Raw genomic sequence first — 20,308 nt, 5'->3', positions numbered from 1 at the left:
GTCTTGCCCACATCTGGCTTATGGAAACAGGTTTCCAAATCTGCAGGAAAATTGCTTATTGCCTCTTGAATGAAACCTGGTCCTGCATGGTAGATTAGAGATGGTGCAACACAAGTGAATATATTTCTTCTCTTTTTTAGAAACAAAAACTTTACATTATTTTTTACTTATAATTCTCCTTTTTTAGAGGGTAGAAGAAATAAGAATCCTAAGGCTTTCAATCAAAATGTCATACTGAGCTGGCATGACAAGCTTCTCCCACCTCTCATCCTGACTGCTACCTGAAACACATAGGATATCTGGATAAAGTGCAACCAAAATATATAAGCCAGCTTGAAATAACGGAAAATCACTAGGTAAAGTTATGAAGGGGAATAAGAGATGGACTCTTGAGTACCCCAGAGTCTGCTAGTAGACACGAGACATGTACACACGTAGCATTATTTTAGAGTGGTTAGAATGAACTAAACATTTTTCAGACAACAGTGGGCTACGAGAGCTCAGATGAGAGGAGGTTCACTTCTGTCTGGGAGGAGGAGGCAGGAATATTGTCAAGGAAGAAGTCACAGTTATTTGGGCCTTCAAAGGTAAGTGAGAATTAGAGACAAAGATTAAGGAGCTCATTCCAGTTGGAAAGAATATTTCAGAAATGGAGTAAGACAATAATGAGTTTTTTTTTTTTTTTTTTTTGAGCTGGAGTTTCACTCTTGTTGCCCAGGCTAGAGTGCGATGGTGTGATCTCAGCTCACCACAACCTCTGCCTCCTGGGTTCAAGCGAGTCTCCTGCCTCAGCCTCCTGAGCAGCTGGGATTACAGGCCTGCGTCACCACGCCCAGCCAATTTTGTATTTTTAGTAGAGACAGGGTTTCTCTATGTTGGTCAGGCTGTCTCGAACTCCTAACCTCAGGTGATTCACCCGTCTTGGCCTCCCAAAGTGCTGTGATTACAAGCATGAGCCACCACACCTGACCAATAATAAGATTTTTAACCAAGTAAATTCATTCCTAGGATTAATCTAACTGGAGCAAAATGATTTGAAATTGAAGCTACTTCTTATTTGTGTATATTATCTATTTAGGAGGACCTTATGAGCATTTGAAATGTCTACTCTTGGGAAAATTTTGAATAAATTATGGTACTTTAAATGTAATGCAGACCTATATGGTGATAAATATGAGGAAGCAGAAAATCTTAAAAATATAGTCTTTTTTTTTGAATAATAAGCATCCTTTTATTTGCTGATGCCATTATAAAAACCGATTACATTAGCAACAAAAAAGTGTTTTCTTGAGTTGAAGTCAGAGGCAGTTACTTCCCAAAATGTTAAGTAAAACAGTGTACAAAATCAGTATTAAAATGTTAAATTTTACATTGTCTTTACCACTTTGATCTTCTGAACAATTTTATTGAGCAAAATAAGATAAAAGATTGCATGTTTATCTTCAGGAATGTAAAGGTCTAATTATTCAAACAGTTTTTATTATAAAACTAAACTCTGAAGGTGTCTACAGAGTTGGCTTTTTTTCTTTCTTTCTTTAAATCAGTAGTCTAACAAGGATTAGAAAAGACAAAACTCTGTTCAGTGTTTCTGACAAAGTAGAAAGGTTGAAAACATAAATAAGGCTTTAATCTGGCAAAATATAATACAATGCCTTTTTTATCCTCAAATGAACAGTTTCTCAATTACTTCACTCTAACACCTGGTAGTGCTCTTTCTCCTTTGTGAGCTGTTGGTTTACTGCCTGAAGCAACTGCTGTAACTGTGTTACAGTCTGATTTAGACTTACAGACATTGTCTCCTTCTCAGAAGACTCCGTTTCTGGGGAAACATCACTATTTTCAATAACAGTAGTGTGCCCAGCAGCTTTTACTATTTTTGACTGGATAAGCTCCAGTGACTGTTGAGCCTTATGCAAATCACCAGCTACCTTCTGTCTTTCATTTTGTTTGGTTCTAAGTTTTGTGAGTGTTTCATTTAACTGTGCCTTCAACTCTCTGACTTCTGTAACATAGGTAGATCATTCCATCTCTGCCTTCTCTAGTTCCATTTCCAAATGTTCTCATTCTCTTCTCAGATTTTCAATATCCTTATTTTCTCTTCTTAATCGCTCTAGCTCTTGTTCTGAAGATGTAAATGATGACTGCATGTGTTTAATAGTCGTGTGTGATTCATCGACCTTAACTTTTCATTTATTTTCTTCTTGCTCAACACTTCTCTGTAGCTTCCGTAAAATTCCTTCTGTTTCTGCAAGGACGGATTTGTATTTTTCACATTCTAGCTGTAACAATGTGTGCATTTCATCAGCTTCTTTCAACTTGTGCTCTAGAACCTTAACCTCCAGGAGAAAAACTGGGAAGCAATGGAAGCATTGGCATCAACTGAAAAAATGCTGCAGGACAAAGTGAACAAGACTTCCAAGGAAAGACAGCAACAGGTGGAAGCTGTTGAGTTGGAGGCTAAAGGAGTTCTCAAAAAATTATTTCCAAAGGTGTCTGTCCCTTCTAATTTGAGTTATAGTGAATGGTTGCATGGATTTGAAAAAAAGGCAAAAGAATGTATGGCTGGAACTTCAGGGTCAGAGGAGGTTAAGGTTCTAGAGCACAAGTTGAAAAATATAATCTTAAGTAAAAATATAATATTTAATAACAAGGGCTTAAGATTGCATTTATGTAAAACCTTTATTCTTGTGGGAAAGGACTAGACAATAATAGGCACAGATAAAAACAATTGTCTTAGAATGTGAAATTATAAGTGTTTACTCTCTTAAAGCTTTTTAATGTTGTAAAATGAATTTCTAATAATAATTTTAGAAGGCATTGCACAGAGGCAGAAAAAATGGGATATGTTTAGGAACTTGCACATAGCCTGAACTGGCCTAGATGAAGCATGGAAATTGGCGAGAGAGAAGGTGGCTGGAAAGATAAGTCAAAGCCAGTTTATGGAGGGTTTTGAATGACATGCTAGAGAATATACACTTGTTTTTGGTAGGCAGAGAATATACATTTGCTTTTTGGCAGTCAGACCATGAAGACATGGAAGCCTTTCAAACAAAGAAGTAATAAGGACAGAACATAAAGAAAGATTTCTCCCACAATGTTGGTTGTAGTATTGGTTGATGAAGGAAAAGAACTAAGAGAAACCAATGAAAGGACTCCTACAATAGTCCATATGGGAGGCATTATCAACTCGAACTGGTTTGATGGCAACAGAAATGAAAAAGCAGCAGCAGACACCAGAGGTATTGAAAACTTGTACCAAAACAACCTGTCAACCAATCAAACATTGAAGGGTCAGGGAGAGGAAGAGTTCAAAAGTGAATCTGAAATTTTATTCCTGAGAACCAGAGGTCAGAAAAAGTTGGGGTCAGAAAGTGAAGCTTGTCGGCCAGAAATGAGAAATTCCTCTTTGGATGTGCTGAGGGTGAAGTGCTTGCAAGATGTCCAGTGGGCAATTAAAAAAAAAAAAAAAACCTAAGAAAGTAAGTCTTGAGTTTTGGAGAGTAAGAAATAATAATGTAGTGCTGGCTAGTTTTCTTACTGGTAATAGTTAAAGCTGTGACAGAAAGCAAGATCATTAAAATTGCGAAGATAATTTTTTTAAAAAGAAGAGCCTGAGATATACCTATATTTAGGAATGAGAAGGAGGAAGAGAAGGTAACAATAACTAAGAAAGGGAAATTAGTTAAGTTAAGGGAATCAGGAAAGTTTAGTGTCATGGAAGCCAAAGGAGAAGAGAGTTTCAGAAAGGAAATGATCAGCAGTGACAAAGGCTGCAGACAGATCATAAGAAATGAATTAAAGATATTTTGGACTTGGACCTAAGGGCATGCCTCAGAGAGACATGTTAGTAGAAGAGGGGTAGAAGCCAGATGGGAATCCAACAGGTGGAGTGATGAATGAGAAAGAACAGGCAGGTAGAACAAGCCACACCTTTGAGAAGTTCAGCATCACACTAAAGAAGAAAGGTGGAATTTGAGGTACTGGCAAAATTGAAGGGACATTTCAGGATGAGAGATGCATGGGGCGGGAAAAGAAGAAACAATTCTGCTCTGAATGAGGAGTGAATAGAAGGGAAAATTTGACGTTGATGAAGCTAAGGTAGAATGATTTTTAGTAAAGTAGGAGGTAAGAGCATCTGCTGAGAGGGAATGTGACAATTTGGTGACCTGGAGAGAAAAACCTGCAAGAGTCACTGTGGAAAGTAAACGAAAGGACTTCACTACATTGGAAAACGGTACTTTAAAGAAATAGCAGCTTTAAAGGTGATATTTCTTCCAATTTAGTCTCAAGACTGTGCAATCTGGAATCCTCCTCTATCTTCATTCTTGTCAAATCAGTGTCTCACCTTGGTGACCTAGCACATGGTTTCTTTACATCTAATATCCTTACCACTTTTATCTAATAATTTCCACCTTTTATCCAAATCTCACATCTTCTGTAAAACCTTCCTTGATTAACTCAACCTGTTGTAGTTTAGTTCCTTTTCTGAAACTCTTCTGGGACTTTTAGTATTTGTTACAGAAAAAGTGAAGTTCTCAGAAAGAATGGCCTTTTAGTAGCAATCTTCTGAGCACACAAATCTTAACCTTGAGGATTAGTAGCTTAATTGGACAATGTAAGTGCTTGTGGTCTCTTTAGATGTATGTGAGAAGAAACGTGGCCGGTCCTTCATTGCGTTCTTCTGAGCACACTGGAAAGATAATTTTTGGAGATCCTCTGGTGCCTGACATGTAGTAGCAGTTAACACTTGCTGAACTCCGAATATGTCCTAGATAACTCAGCACAGTGGAAACCCAATACATGTTTGATAAATTCCCCACCTTTTGTAATTCCTTGGGGTGGGATAGAGACGAGCTCTGGACAAGAATATCAGTTCTCAAGCTCCAGGAAAGCATACTGGATCTGGTGTCATGGAAAGTGGATCATTTTTGCGGAGGCTGTCTGAACCTCACAGTATCTAAGGTTTCCAGGCTAGCTGGACTGTGTCTTGCATAACCCTTGTGTGTTTATGAAAAGAAAAAAGAATTCTGGCTTCAAATTCAAATTACCTTTCCACTTAGGGGAAATGGTTGGCAGAGGAGAAAATAAACGATTGCGACATGTTATGAAGAATGAGGACTAGCAAAGAGGAAGGAGCTTGGATAAACAGTGCTGCTTTATTTCTGCTGTTAATCATTCATTGGGTCCGTCAAAAGTTTCTGCCCATCTATTTCCATCAGCCATCCCTGACCAGCCAACCGCATGGCTGAAATTCAGGGACTTTTTGGTGGAGCAATTACCAATCAACTTAAGGGTATTATGATAAACTCTGATCTGGGGAGGAGCCAGGACTACACAGATCAAGGCAGTTTTCCTCTTTGAGAAACTATCCAAGATATCATCATAGAGTCTTCTGCTCTTCCTCAACTACCAAAGGTCGGTGGACTACTAAACCCTTGGGGTAGCTTGGAGGAAAGGCTGGTGGTTTGGCCCTTTAAGGAGTGCAGGATTAGAAGGATAAAACAGAGACAAAAGCTTGGAAGTGTTTTCAGCAGAAATCTTTTCAGGAGCACTGTATTATGGGGATGTAAGACTTGAGAAGTACTTTAAACCCCATCTGAACCTCAAGTTTTAAAAATTATAAATGGAGGAATAATATTGCATTCTAATAAAATAAGCTGAAGAAGAAGAGGTGTAAGGTGTTGCTCTTGTTACTGTATCTAAAAGACAGATGTGTCGATTTGTTGATCTTTCACCACCTTCCCACATCAGAGAGTTGAGGCAAGGGGTCAACCAGACTTTTCAAAGGGTTCACAGGAAGCTTGCTTTTCATAGTCTACATTCTGAAAACTGGGGCCATTTCTATTTTGAGATTTGATTAACCACTCCAAATCTCCTCTACCATTGACAGCAAAGACATTTAGATTTGGTAATTAGGAGGACACTGGCCAGCCTCCAGTTGGTCTCTGAAGCTAGCAGGCTTAGTCATCCTCATCTTCTTTACTTTCTTATTTTGACGATGCTGATAACCCTTCCTTCTTGAAATTCTCTTCTTCCTTGGTTGGCCAGGATACAGTACCATTCTGGTCTTCGTTTTAATTCTTCAGCCACTTGTCACTTTGCTGATTCCTATTCTATCTCTAAATATGGTAACACCAAAAGAATAAAAAGTAGACTACAGAAGAGGCAGAAGCATCAAAGAAGGTTGGCATTAAGCTTAGAGATATGTTTGAATGTAGTATGAACACAGAATAAAGGAGCTGATAGAAAAATAAAGAGATTTGGCCAGGTGCGGTGGCTCACACCTGTAATCCCAGCACTTCGGGAGGCCGAGGCTGGCAGATCACCTGAGGTCGGGAGTTCAAGACCAGCCTGACCAACATGGAGAAACCCTGTCTCTACTAAAATTACAAAATTAGCCAGGCCTGGTGGCACATGCCTGTAATCCCAGCTACCTGGGAGGCTGAGGCAGGAGGATTGTTTGAACCAGGGAGGCAGAGGTTGGGGTGAGCCGAGATTGTGCCATTGCACTCCAGCCTGGGCGACAAGAGTGAAACTCCATCTCAAAAAAAAAGAAAAGAAAAAAAAGAGATTCTAGGAAGGGCGGGGAAAGTGTGGAAGCAAGTTCTTTCTGGAGTTTGTAAGTGATATAATTGAGAGCCCAGATATAAGGAAGAAGACACTCAGCCTCAGACTGGAGAAAAATACTATCCTTTCACAAGGTATCTGCATTTTAAAAGGGGGAAGTTAGACAAAATAAATATCTTAACTTAAAAAGTAACTTCTCATGGAAGGAGAAATTTGAGGACTAAAGATTTTTCCAGTGACTCTCAAATTGTACTGCATTGCTAAGTGCCGATAGTATTTTTCACAAGGGACCCACCCTGCTGACTAAAGTTCTTGAGTTGCTTCCATTTCTGCAGGAATTTAAAAGATGATGTCCTTGAAATATGAAAGTTTGCTAGAGTAGTCTCAGCTTTTCAGTGAGCAGTCACAGAATTGCAGAATTTGTCCATCTAGGTTTAATGTCATCATTTTAGAGATGAAGAAAACTGATATCCAAGAAGCTGATACAGCTTCTTCAAGATCACAGACTTAGACTGTGGTATTGCTGGAACTCCAACTTGGGTCTTCTCAGCTCGCAAGTTCTAGCCTCCATTCCCATACTCTGTGGCCAGCTGGTTTCTGCTGAGGGACCACCAGGAGTAGTTATGGTGAACTGCAAATGCCCGTAGTTGGAGAAGAGTTAGGGTGCATCCTGATGGTTTGTTAGGGAAGTCTAGTCACTGTATTTACTCTATTCAAAACTGACGAAGCATTTCACACACATTATTACATTTGGTCCTCAGTGAGACAGTCATTCTCACTCTAAAGATAAAATTAAATTGAGTTTCATTCCCTTTAGATTTATTATTATTTATTCTGTCTTATTCCTTCCTCCATGTAAGTTTTTTTTTTTTTTTTTTTTTTTTGAGATGGAGTCTCGCTTTGTTGCCCATACTGGAGTGCAGTGGCGCGATCTTGGCTCACTGTAAGCTCTGCCTCCCGGGTTCACGCCGTTCTCCTGCCTCAGCCTCCCGAGGAGCTGGGACTACAAGCACCCGCCGCCACATCCCGCTAATTTTTTTGTCTTTTTAGTAGAGACGGGGTTTCACCGTGTTAGCCAGGATGGTCTCGATCTCCTGACCTCGTGATCCGCCTGCCTCGGCCTCCCAAAGTGCTGGGATTACAGGCGTGAGCCATCGCGCCCAACCTCCTCCATGTAAGTTTTAAGCTAGTTAAATTCTGGTGCTCAAATTAGGTCTTTCTAAAGGCAGTGAAAGAAATCTCTGCAAAATAAGGAGGAACTCTTTTCTCTTCCTCTGCAGCTGCAAAAAAGCAGATGATAATCTGCATAACAAAACTGACCTTGCAAATGTTTTTTTTAACAAAGCAGTCACCGGGTTATATAGACCAATTACAATACCACGTTAGAGATGGAAAGTTGAATAAACACCTTCCTCGTCTTCAAGGAATTCACAATGTATTTCGGGAGGCAAAAGCAAATAGATAGTTAGGATACAAAACAATGTTACAATTAAGGTATTAGCCAAGTACTGGAAGAACAGAAAATACTGGCATTTCATGATGAAGTTAGACAATGCTTCACCAAGGAGGTGACATTTGATCTGAATAGTGAATAAAGGAATAGTGAATAAAGAAGTCGGAGGTAAGAGCATTAATGCATGGGAGACATTAACTGCAAATGCTTGCAGGTGTTTTTTAAAAAAATCATGGCTGTGTATGGTGGCTCATGCCTATAATTCCAGCACTTTGGGAGGCCGAGGTGGGAGGTTCACTTGAGGCCAGGAGTTCAAGACCAGCTTGGGCAACATAGTGAGACCCCTGTCTTTACAAAAAATTAAAAAATTAGCTGGGTGTGGTGGCACGCTCCTGTGGTCCCAGCTACTGGGGAGACTGAGGTGGGAGCATCATTTGAGCCCAGGAGGTTGAGGCTGCAGTGAGCTGTGATTGCACCACTTCACTCCAGCCTGGGTGACACAGATTGAGACTCTGTCTCAAAAAGAAAGGAAATCCAGAATGTTTTTGGGGAAGGGTAAGTGCCTCCTTGAGACTGAAGCATGGTGTTCTAAGTGAGAAATTATGGGAAACTTGGGACAGATAGGGGAACCTATGGAAACTGGGAACCATGAAAGTTTTTAAGCAGAGTAACAACACGTAAATTGCTTTTTAGGGACATAATGGCATCAACATGGAAGCTGGCTTATAAATGTTTGAAGGCTTTTGCCGTGGTCTAGGGTGAGGGGAAGGGAATTATAGGAACCTAAACCTGGACTATGGAAGTGGACTGTAGGAGAGAGTGGCAGATTCTGGTGCTGCTGCTATGACCAACCTGATAGGACTTGACAACTCTGAATAGTGCAAGGAGGTGAGACAGAGGAGGCAACAATGACTTGGATTTCTAGTCTGGGAGGCTGGGTGGAGATCGTCACCTCCACTGAGACAGAAAGCACAGATATTAAGTAGTGTTGGAGGAACATAGCGAATTTAGTTTGAAATATGTTAAATTCAAGGTGCCTGGGAGATACAAATGAAGTGAATGGAAATGCTGATTTGAACCTTGGGAATTTTAACTTAAATTATTATTATTATTATTATTTGCTTAAATGAGAAATCTAACAGAGTCAAAAGTTTTAGTTTACTTTCAAGGTTGCAGATAAAGAGGAAAGTGTAATAATTATTTCTGGATTTGGCAAGGAAAACTCACAAGCACTTATAACTTTCAGTAAACAGAAATGTTCATTTAAATATTATTCCAGAAAAAAAAATTCACTAAGAAAACCAGTCAGAATTACACTTTTCTGAGGTTAAAAGTTACTGTCATGTGGCAGAGCAACCACCTCTAAAATCCAGGAATGACTCCTTTGTTAGAAAAAACATTTGCAAGGTCAATTTTGTCACGTAGATTATCATCTGCTTTTTTGCAGCTGCAGAGGAAAAGAGTTCCTCCTTATTTTACAGAGATTTATTTAATTGCCTTTAGAAAGACCTAATCTGAGCACCAGAATTTAACTAGTTAGCAACCAGAGTAAAGAAGACAAGCCTGAATAGCTTAAAACTTACACGGAGGAAGGAATAAGACAGAATAAAATAATTATTAACAATTGAATTTATGGAGCATGGAAGTTTTTGCATGAACCAGGGACAAGTAGGCCCAGAGGTCCGTGGGTGATTCATTTTATTTATTTATTTATGTATTTATTTATTTATTTATTTATTTATTTATTTATTTTTGAGACGGAGTCTCTCTGTTGCCCAGGCTGGAGTGCAGTAGTGTGATCTCGGCTCACTGTAACCTCTGTCTTCTGGGTTCAAGTGATTAACCTGCCTCAGCCTCCTAAGTAGCTGGGATTACAGGCGTGTGCCACCACACCCGGCTAATTTTTGTATTTTTAGCAGAGACGGGGTTTCACCATGTTGGTCAGGCTGGTCTTGAACTCCTGACCTCGTGATCTGCCCGCCTCAGCCTCCCAAAGTGCTGGGATTACAGGCGTGAGCTACCGCGCCCGACCTGTGGATGATTCAGGTATGATGATTAAAGTTATGGACGTGGATGACTTCCTTTCAGGAAGATAGCTGAGGGCAAAGGAAGACAAAGCCCCAGGACAGCCCCAGAGGCGCCAGCATCCCTCTGCTCTGCATGACACATTAGATCTCATTGTACCAAAGGCCACAGTGGAGACAAGACCCAGGGCTTCTAGCCGGAAGTTCAGTGGATGTTCCTCTGCACTGGGGTGTAATTAAAGTCCCTGGTGATGCAACCATTTATTGCAATTTTAAATCATTATGATGACAATGCTTTGACATGCAGGATTTCGGCTTCTGACAGAGTGACATTCCAATACCAATTCTATGAAACTCTTCCCTATCATTTCCTTTGAATGTTTACTATGTGCCGTCCACACACCATGTCAAGCCCCTCTCAGAAATTCTGAGATGCAATTACAGTTATCCTTCTTATTTTATAATAAAGGAAACTGAGGCTTAGAGGAGCTGAGCGTTTTGCCCATGGGACTCGGTTCCCATGTGGTGGAGCCAGGATGCCAACTCACATGTTCTGGGTGTGACTCCACAGCCCATGTCCAAGGTCTTGGCCACACTGTCCTCCTCTGTCCCCAGCTCTGTGGCCATGGCCTAGGTGTGAGGCTGAAGTAAAGGGAGTGAAATAACTTCCTCATCACAGTGTAGGGTCTGCATTTGTCTGTATCTCCTGTCATAAACTGTGGAAGGAGGAGAACCAGTTTTTGCTTACTGCTTCCCTCCTTCACTGCCCTCCCTTGACTAGTTGATGATATGATGACTTCGGTTTAAGAATGGAAGAGCCTAGAGTAAAATTATTTGGGCCAGTTCTCATTAAAATATAGCTGTTTGCCTTGCTTTAAAATCAGGTAAAATCAGTCCTTAACAAAGCATACACTGTAAGGGGAGACACTGATATGGCACAGTACTACTTTTCTTTGGAACACATGCTATCTCTAAGAGCTTTTGGATTTAAATTTAATGCACATTTTTTGAGCACTTTAACTTCATGAGGCGCAGGCTAGGTACTATTGTGGGGCAGAAATAAATGGGAGCATGCTCTGTCATTTCAAGGATCTTGTGGTTTAGTGATGAAGGCAGACTTCAGATGTGAGTTACAGACCAAGTCCGAATCAGAGTTATAAATACAAAACTGTACTTGGTTGTGGAGGCTTGCTTGGATAGGAGGGAATGCTGGAGAAGGGACTGGCAGAATGGGTAGGAATTAAAGAGGAAAAAGAAAGAGGGTAGATGATGTGGACAGGAATGGGAGATAGGAAAGTGCTGGGAATGGTAAGGAATTCTGGTTGTCCAGGATAGCTGGAGCCTAAGGGGTCAGACCGCAATACCGAAAAGTTAGTCATCAAAGCCAGTTGAGTGAATGCCAGTACCTGAAGGATCAGTTCATAGAAACAAATTTGCTGAATTTATCAAAGTATCAATTTATCTAACATTGTTTTAAGAAATATTCATTTTGGAGGCCAGGCATGGTGGCTTACGCACTTTGGGAGGCTGAGGTGGGAGAATTGCTTGAGGCCAGGAGTTTGAGACCAGCCTGGCCAACATAGTAAGATCACATCTCTATTACAATTTTAGAAAAGAAAAAGAAAAAAAAATCATTTTGAATATTCAATGAGTATAAATATATTCTTTTTGAATGTAGCTAATGGATACATATTTTAGCAGCATTTAAGATATTTTTGTTCAACTTCTTGAAGCTAATGATTTGTGGTTGTATTTTTGTAAATATAGTCATGAATATTTTCCTGAACATATTCAACATATATATTTTTCCTGTGAATGTAATAACAACTGCAACAATTTCTGTGGGAAATTTCCACTTTATACTCTTATCCTTTTGATTTTTCATAGTCAATTCTATTTTGCCAAACCACTAGTATTTTTAATCTCTTCTTCAATTTCACTGGAATTGAATAAACACAACAAATCTACTCATTGTCAAAAATTGAAGAAACTTTTTCCCATAGTTTTCATAGTTCATAACACATCTTATTGGGTGGGAGAAATTTGTCACATTTTATAAATTTCACAGATGATGAGTGACGTGGTTTTCACGATATGCAACCTGCCTGGCTCTCAGCTGTCTCCAGCTTCACAAGATTGTGAGGGCAGAGAGGAGCATAGAGTTAGGAAGGAGGATAATGGGAAAAAAGAGGGGGAAACTGAGTAGAAAGGGGAAGCATGAAGGCCCAGAATGTTGGTCCTGGCTCCTCCCAACCTCTCTAGACCACCTGGATTCATTCAGTACAAAGTCTGCGAACACACTTCCAGTAAGTGACTACAACTGGTAAATTGCTTGTTAGGTGAATTTACGTATTGGCAGAATTGCCCTGGTGGGGATGTATAGAGCTCATGGGACAGGACGTGTGTGACATGGGGTTCCCACAGCTGACAACAAGTGGAGGGATGGCTGCATCAGAACTGAGTTTTAGAAAGATAAGAAGCTTATGTGAGTCTTTACTCAGTGAAGAAATTAGACCCCACAAAGTCTGAAGGGCACTATAAACTTCCCTTCTCCCACACAGTTTCTCTCCAAGATGTTTCAGTCCCACGTTATGTAAGACTGTCCCATATTACTGAGACCAGCTTTATGTTGAGGGACTGAACATTACCTTAGATATACACTACATTACATTACAGTCCTACATTATGTGGGACTGAAACATCTTGGGGAGAAATATTGATTGAAGGGACTCCCTTTACCTAAATGTATATGGGCTTTGTATGAATTATGGATGCATGAGAGCGTCCAACCATCTGGATCTAACAAAGATGTCAAAGTAAAAGATGAAATTCACTATTTTATGGGAGTGAATTTGGTTAACTTCATATATTCCTTTGAAGACATGGACTATTTCTTTTCTTAATTTCTTTTTATTTTTATAGATTTACAGTACAGAGATTTCTCAAAAAACGAAAAATAGAACTCCCCTTTGATTCCCACTATTGAGTATCTACCCAAAGGAAAGGGACTTTTTCCTAGTGCAAACTTAGGATATGTCGTGTTCTCCAAAGGGAATGGGAAGTGGTGATGAAGATTAAAAAAAAAAAGTCCTTACTAATTTTGCTTTAAACAAGTCTATATAGTCTGATTTAAAAATAAAAGTGCATTTGCCATGTATATTTTTCATATATATATGTGTGTGTGTGTGTGTGTGTGTGTGTATGATCATTTTTCAAAACTGCAAATTGCTTCATGGTTTATTGCTTTTGTCAACAGTTCTCACGAGGAACTCCCAATACTTCTATACGGCGACTCAACTCTTTCTCTCTATCCCATCATTTTCCTGCCTTTTTGTTTTGTTTTGTTTTGTTTTATATTTGTACCTTTCCTGTAACTCCTCTGCCATTTCTTTGTTAGATCATCTGGCCAATTGCAAGTCTTCTCACTCAACCTCCCTGTTTCTTTCCTCTAATCCCTTCAATCTATCTTGTGCATGTCTGCCATAATGATCTTAAAGCATAATAATTGTGTCATTCCTCAGCTTAAAAACAAACAATTCACATCAAAAACAAGCACTTTTATTCTCCAAGGAGTAAAGTCTATGAATTTCCTAAACTTGACATTTACATCCCATTCAGACACATCTGTAAACTGTCCCTTCCCCACCTCAGACATTTAGCCAAATTGGAGTATTAGCTATTGTTCCCTCAACATGCCCTGCATCCATTCTGCAATGTCTTCAGTACACCTAGTGCAGATGCAGTCTCCTCTGCAAAGCCCACTCCCTCCCTCCACTTGGAATCAATCTCTCTTCTGAGCACACAGCTTCTGCAGAGGCCAATCCTTACTGTCTTGTGCTGTAACATTTGTGCTCAGGGGTTTGTTTTGTTTTGTTTCCACTCCAGGCTGTCATTTCCTTGAAGACATGGATCCCATAACATTTATTCTAGTGCTTTATGACAAGTTGGAATTCAATGACTATTTATTAAATTGAGTTCTTTCAGCAGAAAAACATCAGCGAAGCAGCAGGCCGTGCACCCCGCAAAAACTCCATCTGGGGCTCTTCATAGAAAAGGGAAAATGGCAGCCTGGCCCTTCTCCAGGCTGTGGAAAGTCTCTGATCCAATTCTCTTCCAAATGACCTTGGTCGCTGCTCTGTTGCCTGCTGTTCTTGGTGAGTAGTGGGAAACAAGCTCAGATCAGCAACAAACAATCAAGTTCATCTGTGCATTCACTTTTAAGGCTAAAAAAAATAATGACTGGGCTTCTAGCAGAGACCCAGCTTTATCAACAAGTGGTTTATTTGACAGGCTAGAACTTAGGGAAATTTGATTTACACATAAAGGAAATGGCGTTCCCCTAGATTTTTATTTCTCCAGGAAAGAATTTCTCTCCCAACCATCTATATGGATGATAATATGGACAGATCTATATTATCTATTGCTATGACTAAACAATTTTCACTGTTTGTGGGTTTATTCAGGGGGTGCTTAAAAAGTAAATCAGCCTGGTATTTAATTCTTGCAAAAAAAGCAAAGTTAAGATTTTTATGCTTCAAGGGCTCCATGCTTCTTCCTCCATATCATTCAAAATCAAACAGATGTAAAAAAAATAAATTAAAAATGTTATTTTTACCCATTTCCCAGTCACCCTGCTTCCCTTCCCTGAGGCAACCAATGTTATGTAATGTTATTTCAATACAATAATATGTTTCTGTTGAGGCAACTTGTAGGGACTTCTGACTTTGCACAGATGCATTTGAGTCAGCAGATACGGGGAATCTAATAGGTTGGTGAAGTTCATGTCTTTCTTCTTTTTCAGATAAATTATCCCATGTGTAGTAGAGAAGGGAAAAAAATTCTGCCTTTTATCATTACTGTTTATTGTTATCATTGTCATTATCATTTGTGAACAAATATATATTAGTGATCACTCACTAGGTGTATTGAACAGAGAGTATAATAGGAGTTATGATTTTTCTTGACTAGAGGTGAAAAGAATGATCCCTGCTCTAAACATCACACTACATAAACAATAAGATGCTGTGTCCCAAGGTATAAGTTTTGGTGCTCCTTGTCATTTTGGTGTCCAGGCAATTGTGGTCCCCCACCCACTTTATCATTTGCTGCCCCGGTGGATATTACGTTGACTGAGACACGCTTCGAAACTGGAACTACTCTGAAATACACCTGCCGCCCTGGCTATGTCAGATCCCATTCAACTCAGACGCTTACCTGTAATTCTGATGGCAAATGGATGTATAATACCTTCTGTATCCGTAAGTATCAACATTTTTTTTTCCTTTGCTTTTCCTATCTTTGGAAAGTTGTCTCAGAAACTAAATTTTCTGAATCTTTAGTCACCAAGAAGACAGTTTTTGAATTACTGATTTCAATGTACATACTTGAGGCATTTTTTGAAAAACAAAGCAAAACAGAAAAATTAGGGGTAGTTAATTGCATTGAAAAATAGCTCTGTTCTTTTTTTTTGAGACGGAGTCTAGCTCTGTCTCCCAGGCTGGAGTGCAGTGGTGGAATCTTGGCTCCCTGCAACCTCTGCCTCCTGGTTTCAAGTGACTCTCCTGCCTCAGCCTCCTGAGTAGCTGGGATTACAGGCATGCGCCACCACACCTGGTTAATTTTTGTGTTTTGAGTAGATACAGGGTTTCACCATATTGGCTAGACTGGTCTCAAACTCCTGACCTCAAGTGATCTGCCCGCCTTGGCCTCCCAAAGTGCTGGGATTACAGGTATGAGCCACTGGGCCTGGTCAGAAGTCTATTCTTTATAAAGTAATCCACCAAACACTTCTTTCAAGAAATGAACCACAAATTTTGTTATGATATATTGAAAATCAGATTCACTTTTTAAAAAATTATAACATGGTAGGTGGCTAGAAAGTGGCAATGCAGTTTTCAAAAGAACCTCACTCAAAATATTTGCTGTGTTTTGAAGAAAAGTTATGATGCACTGTCAGTTGGGAATGCATTCTGCAGTGTTTTCCAATAGTAGGGGTATACAATCGATACTTTCTCTGTTTTGTTCCTTTTGTGACATGCGTTTTTGAGTGGCCTAGGTTCTAAGTACCTGCCATAGACATAGAATGAAGCAAAGCTCTCCCGTCCCTGGTCAGCTTATTAAGTCCTGGACCATGTGTTCTACTGCTGCAATTATTTAACTGGTCATTTTTCTCTATTGGTAAAATGTACCAGAAAAAAAATGAGATCAAATTTTGTATTAATTTTGAGGTGAGTCAGTGTTAGAAATAAGTTTGAATCTAAATCTCTCCGTGTTTCTGGAAGCAGAGGTGAACCTTGGTTAATTTCTTTTCTTTTTTAATGCCATGTATGTGAGTACTTGGAAGTACTAATCATCATTTAAATTTTTCTCCCAGACAAACGATGCAGACACCCAGGAGAGTTACCTAATGGGCAAGTGGAGATTAAGACAGATTTATCTTTTGGATCACAAATAGAATTCAGCTGTTCAGAAGGGTGAGTGTGAGGTAATCTATGAGCAATTTTTTATATTTATTTAAAAAATACAGGAAGGGGAACATCACACTCCGGGGACTGTTGTGGGGTGGGGGGAAGGGGGAGGGACAGCATTAGGAGATACACCTAATGCTAAATGACGAGTTAATGGGTGCAGGAAATCAACATGGCACATGGATACATATGTAACAAACCTGCACATTGTGCACATGTACCCTAAAACCCTAAAGTATAATAAAAAAAAAAAAAGAAAAAAAAAACCAAAAAACAAAACCAACAACAACAAAAAAAATCCAACAACTAAGCATACTACTACCATCCTGCCCAGCAACTGTACTCCTGGGTATTTAGCCCCAAGAAATGAAAACTTGCACACACAAATACACACGCACAGACAATGCCTTCACACAAAACCCTGTACGCAAATGTTTGTCTAACTGCCTACTCATTGTAGCCAAAGATAACTCAGATATCCTTTAACAGGTAAATGGTTAAACCAACTATTGTACACTTATACCATGAAATAATACTCAGCAATAAAAAAGAATGACTGATACACACAACAACCTGGATGAATCTCCAGAGAGTTATACTGAGTGAAAAATGCCAGTCCCAAAAGGTTACATACTGCAGTGAGCTGTGATCATGTCACGTCACTCCAGCCTGAGCAACAGAGCAAGACCCCATCTCTAAAAATAGATAAACAAACAAAAAAGATGGATTACAGAGTAAATGTAAAGTATAAAGCTATTAAAATTTTAGAAAAATAGGAGAAAATATTTGAGATGTAGGGCCAGGCAAAGAATTCGTAGTCTTGACATCAAAAGCACAATCCAGGCTGGGCGCCTATAATCCCAGCACTTTGGGAGGCTGAGGCAGGCAGATCGCTTGAGGTCAGGAGTTTGAGACCAGCCTGGCCAACATGGTGAAACCCGTCTCTACTAAAAATACAAAAATTAGCTGAGCAAGACAGCACATGCTTGTAATCCCAGCTACTAGGGAGGCTGACTCACGAACATCACTTGAACCTAGGAGGCGGAGCTTGCAGTGAGCTGAGATGGTGCCACTGCACTCCAGCCTGGGTGACAGAGTGAGACTCTGTCTCAAAAAAATAAATAAATAAATAAATAAAATAAACTTTATTGAAAAGAAAAAGAAAGCACAATCCATTTGTATAACATTTTGTACTAAGAAGCTTGAAATGACAAAAGTACAGAAATAGAAAAAGTTCATAGTTGCCAGTGGTTAAGGAAGTGATGGGGGTGGGAAGGAGGTGAACTAACCATAAAAGGGCAAGATAAGGGATACTTGGAGTGACAAAAATACTGTCTTGACTGTAATATTGACATTGATACAAATGTCAATATCCTGATTGCAATACCGTACTGAAGTGTTATGTTACCATAGGGGAAACTGGATTAAAGGGTAAAAGGTTCTGTCTGTATTATTTCTTACAATTGCATGTCACTCTCTAATTACCTCAAAATAAAAAGTTAAATTTAAAAAACAAACACAAACAAACAAACAAAAATAGCTGAAGTCTTCATATATTTCAAAATTTAAAATGATGTAAAAAGATAGATGTTGAGAATTCTCATTTCCATCCTATCTCCATACACCCCATTCCTTCCTGTCCTCAAGCAAAGATCTATTTGTATTGGTTCGTATGTACCTTTCTAGTGTTTCCTTATATAAATACAAGCTAAGAAGTTATCATATATTCTTATTTTCCCCCCTTTCCTCTAATGAACCTAGTATTGAATCTTGCTTTATTGTTTACTTATCAATGTATACTGGAGATATTTCCATGTGTGTGCACAGAGAGTTTCCTCATTAATTTCTTTTTACAACTGCATAGAATGTTGTTGTGTAGTTGTGTCATGGCTTTGCCGTCCTTGTGATGGATCCATGGATATTTCCAATCTTTTGCTATTCTGAACAATGCTCTGAAGTATTCTTTTGTATGCATGTCATTTTATACATATGTAGTTACATCTGCAGGATAGCTTCCTAGAGGAGGCCTCCCTGGCTCAAAGAGTATGTATATTTGAAAATTTAAAAGATATTGTCAGACTGCTTTCCCCAAGGGTTTCATGGTTTTGCAGAGTATGCAAATGTCTGTCTCTCCATAAACTCTCCAACTGTATTGTCAAACTTTTGAAAACTTGTCAAATTTTTGAATTTTTCCCAATGTAAGAGGTGAAACTAAAATCTCACTATAGTTTCACTGTATATTTCTCTTATTGTCAGGGAGGTTGAGTATATTTTTATATGTCCAAGGGATGTTTGTATTTATTTGTGCACTAGTTAGCATGTCTGATGCCTGGTTGTTGTTTTTTTTTTTCCTTAACTTGTTGAACTTTTTATTCTTAAGTTTTAGGATATATGCATTTAGACATATACATGAGTCTGTGCATAGCAGGATTTAGGCCTTGATTCTGATATATACTATAACTTTTCCCACAGTGTGTGTGTGTGTGTGTGTGTGTGTGTGTGTATGTATAATGTTTTTGACTTGGCTATTGGTATTTTTTCTCCTTAAGGAGAAATTATTTGTATCTATGTTGTTAAATTCATAAATTTCTCTTTTAGAAATGGCTTTTGGATTTTATGTTTGAAGGCCTTCCTCAATATAAGGTTTAAAAAAAAATTGCCCATATTTCCTCTAATTCTTTTATATTTTCATATTTTTTAATATTCAAAGCTTTAATTTATTTGGAGTTAATATACAGTATACAGTATGAGGTACAGATTTTAGACTATATTTTTTCATATTGCTTTCCTGTTACCCCAACACCACTTATTTAAAAGTTTGCCTTAAGATCCAAAATTGACACCCTAACATCACAATTAAAAGAACTAGAAAAGCAAGAGCAAACACATTCAAAAGCTAGCAGAAGGCTAGAAATAACTAAAATCAGAGCAGAACTGAAGGAAATGGAGACACAAAAAACCTTTCAAAAAATTAATGAATCCAGGAGCTGGTTTTTTGAAAAGATCAACAAAATTGATAGACCGCTAGCAAGACTAATAAAGAAGAAAAGAGAGAAGAACCAAATAGATGCAATAAAAAATGAAAAAGGGGATATCACCACCAATCCCACAGAAATACAATCTACCATCAGAGAATACTACAAACACCTCTATGCAAATAAACTAGAAAATCTAGAAGAAATGGATAAATTCCTCGACAAATGCACTCTCCCAAGACTAAATCAGGAAGAAGTTGAATCTCTGAATAGACCAATAACAGGTTCTGAAATTGTGGCAATAATCAATAGCTTACCAACCAAAAAGAGTCCAGGACCTGATGGATTCACAGCCAAATTCTACCAGAGGTACAAGGAGGAACTGGTACCATTCCTTCTGAAACTATTCCAATTGATAGAAAAAGAGGGAATCCTCCCTAACACATTTTATGAAGCCAACATCATCCTGATACCAAAGCCTGGCAGAGACATAACCAAAAAAGAGAATTTCAGACCAATATCCTTGATGAACATTGATGCAAAAATCCTCAATAAAATACTGGCAAACTGAATCCAGCAGCACATCAAAAAGCTTATCCACCATAATCAAGTGGGCTTCATCCCTGGGATGCAAGGCTGGTTCAACATATGCAAATCAATAAATGTAATCCAGCATATAAACAGAACCAAAGACAAAAACCACATGATTATCTCAATAGATGCAGAAAAGGCCTTTGACAAAATTCAACAACCCTTCATGCTAAAAACTCTCAATAAATTAGGTATTGATGGGACGTATCTCAAAATAATAAGAGCTATCTA

At 38.9% G+C, this 20,308-nt stretch overlaps 1 protein-coding gene and 1 pseudogene across 1 annotated transcript in view; one reads left to right on the top strand and one right to left on the bottom strand.

The window, feature by feature from the left end:
• Nucleotides 1–700: 700 nt before the first annotated feature.
• LOC116457716 (kinectin-like) lies at nucleotides 701–2,336 on the bottom strand (annotated as a pseudogene).
• A 2,883-nt stretch (nucleotides 2,337–5,219) lies between these two features.
• The window catches only part of C4BPA (complement component 4 binding protein alpha), a 51,034-nt gene continuing 35,945 nt past the window's right edge, over nucleotides 5,220–20,308 (top strand). Inside the window, exons 1-4 of the mRNA XM_032137075.2 lie at nucleotides 5,220–5,415; nucleotides 14,032–14,198; nucleotides 15,117–15,302; nucleotides 16,418–16,517. Coding sequence (XP_031992966.1) covers nucleotides 14,105–14,198; nucleotides 15,117–15,302; nucleotides 16,418–16,517 — 380 coding nt within the window. The 5' untranslated portion in view covers nucleotides 5,220–5,415; nucleotides 14,032–14,104. The remainder of the gene's footprint in view (nucleotides 5,416–14,031; nucleotides 14,199–15,116; nucleotides 15,303–16,417; nucleotides 16,518–20,308) is intronic.

Source organism: Hylobates moloch, unplaced genomic scaffold (genome assembly GCF_009828535.3).
Source record: "Hylobates moloch isolate HMO894 unplaced genomic scaffold, HMol_V3 SCAFFOLD_18, whole genome shotgun sequence".
Taxonomy (NCBI): domain Eukaryota; kingdom Metazoa; phylum Chordata; class Mammalia; order Primates; family Hylobatidae; genus Hylobates; species Hylobates moloch.
Note: the sequence above shows the minus strand (reverse complement) of the source record. Positions and strands in the feature narration are given on the sequence as shown.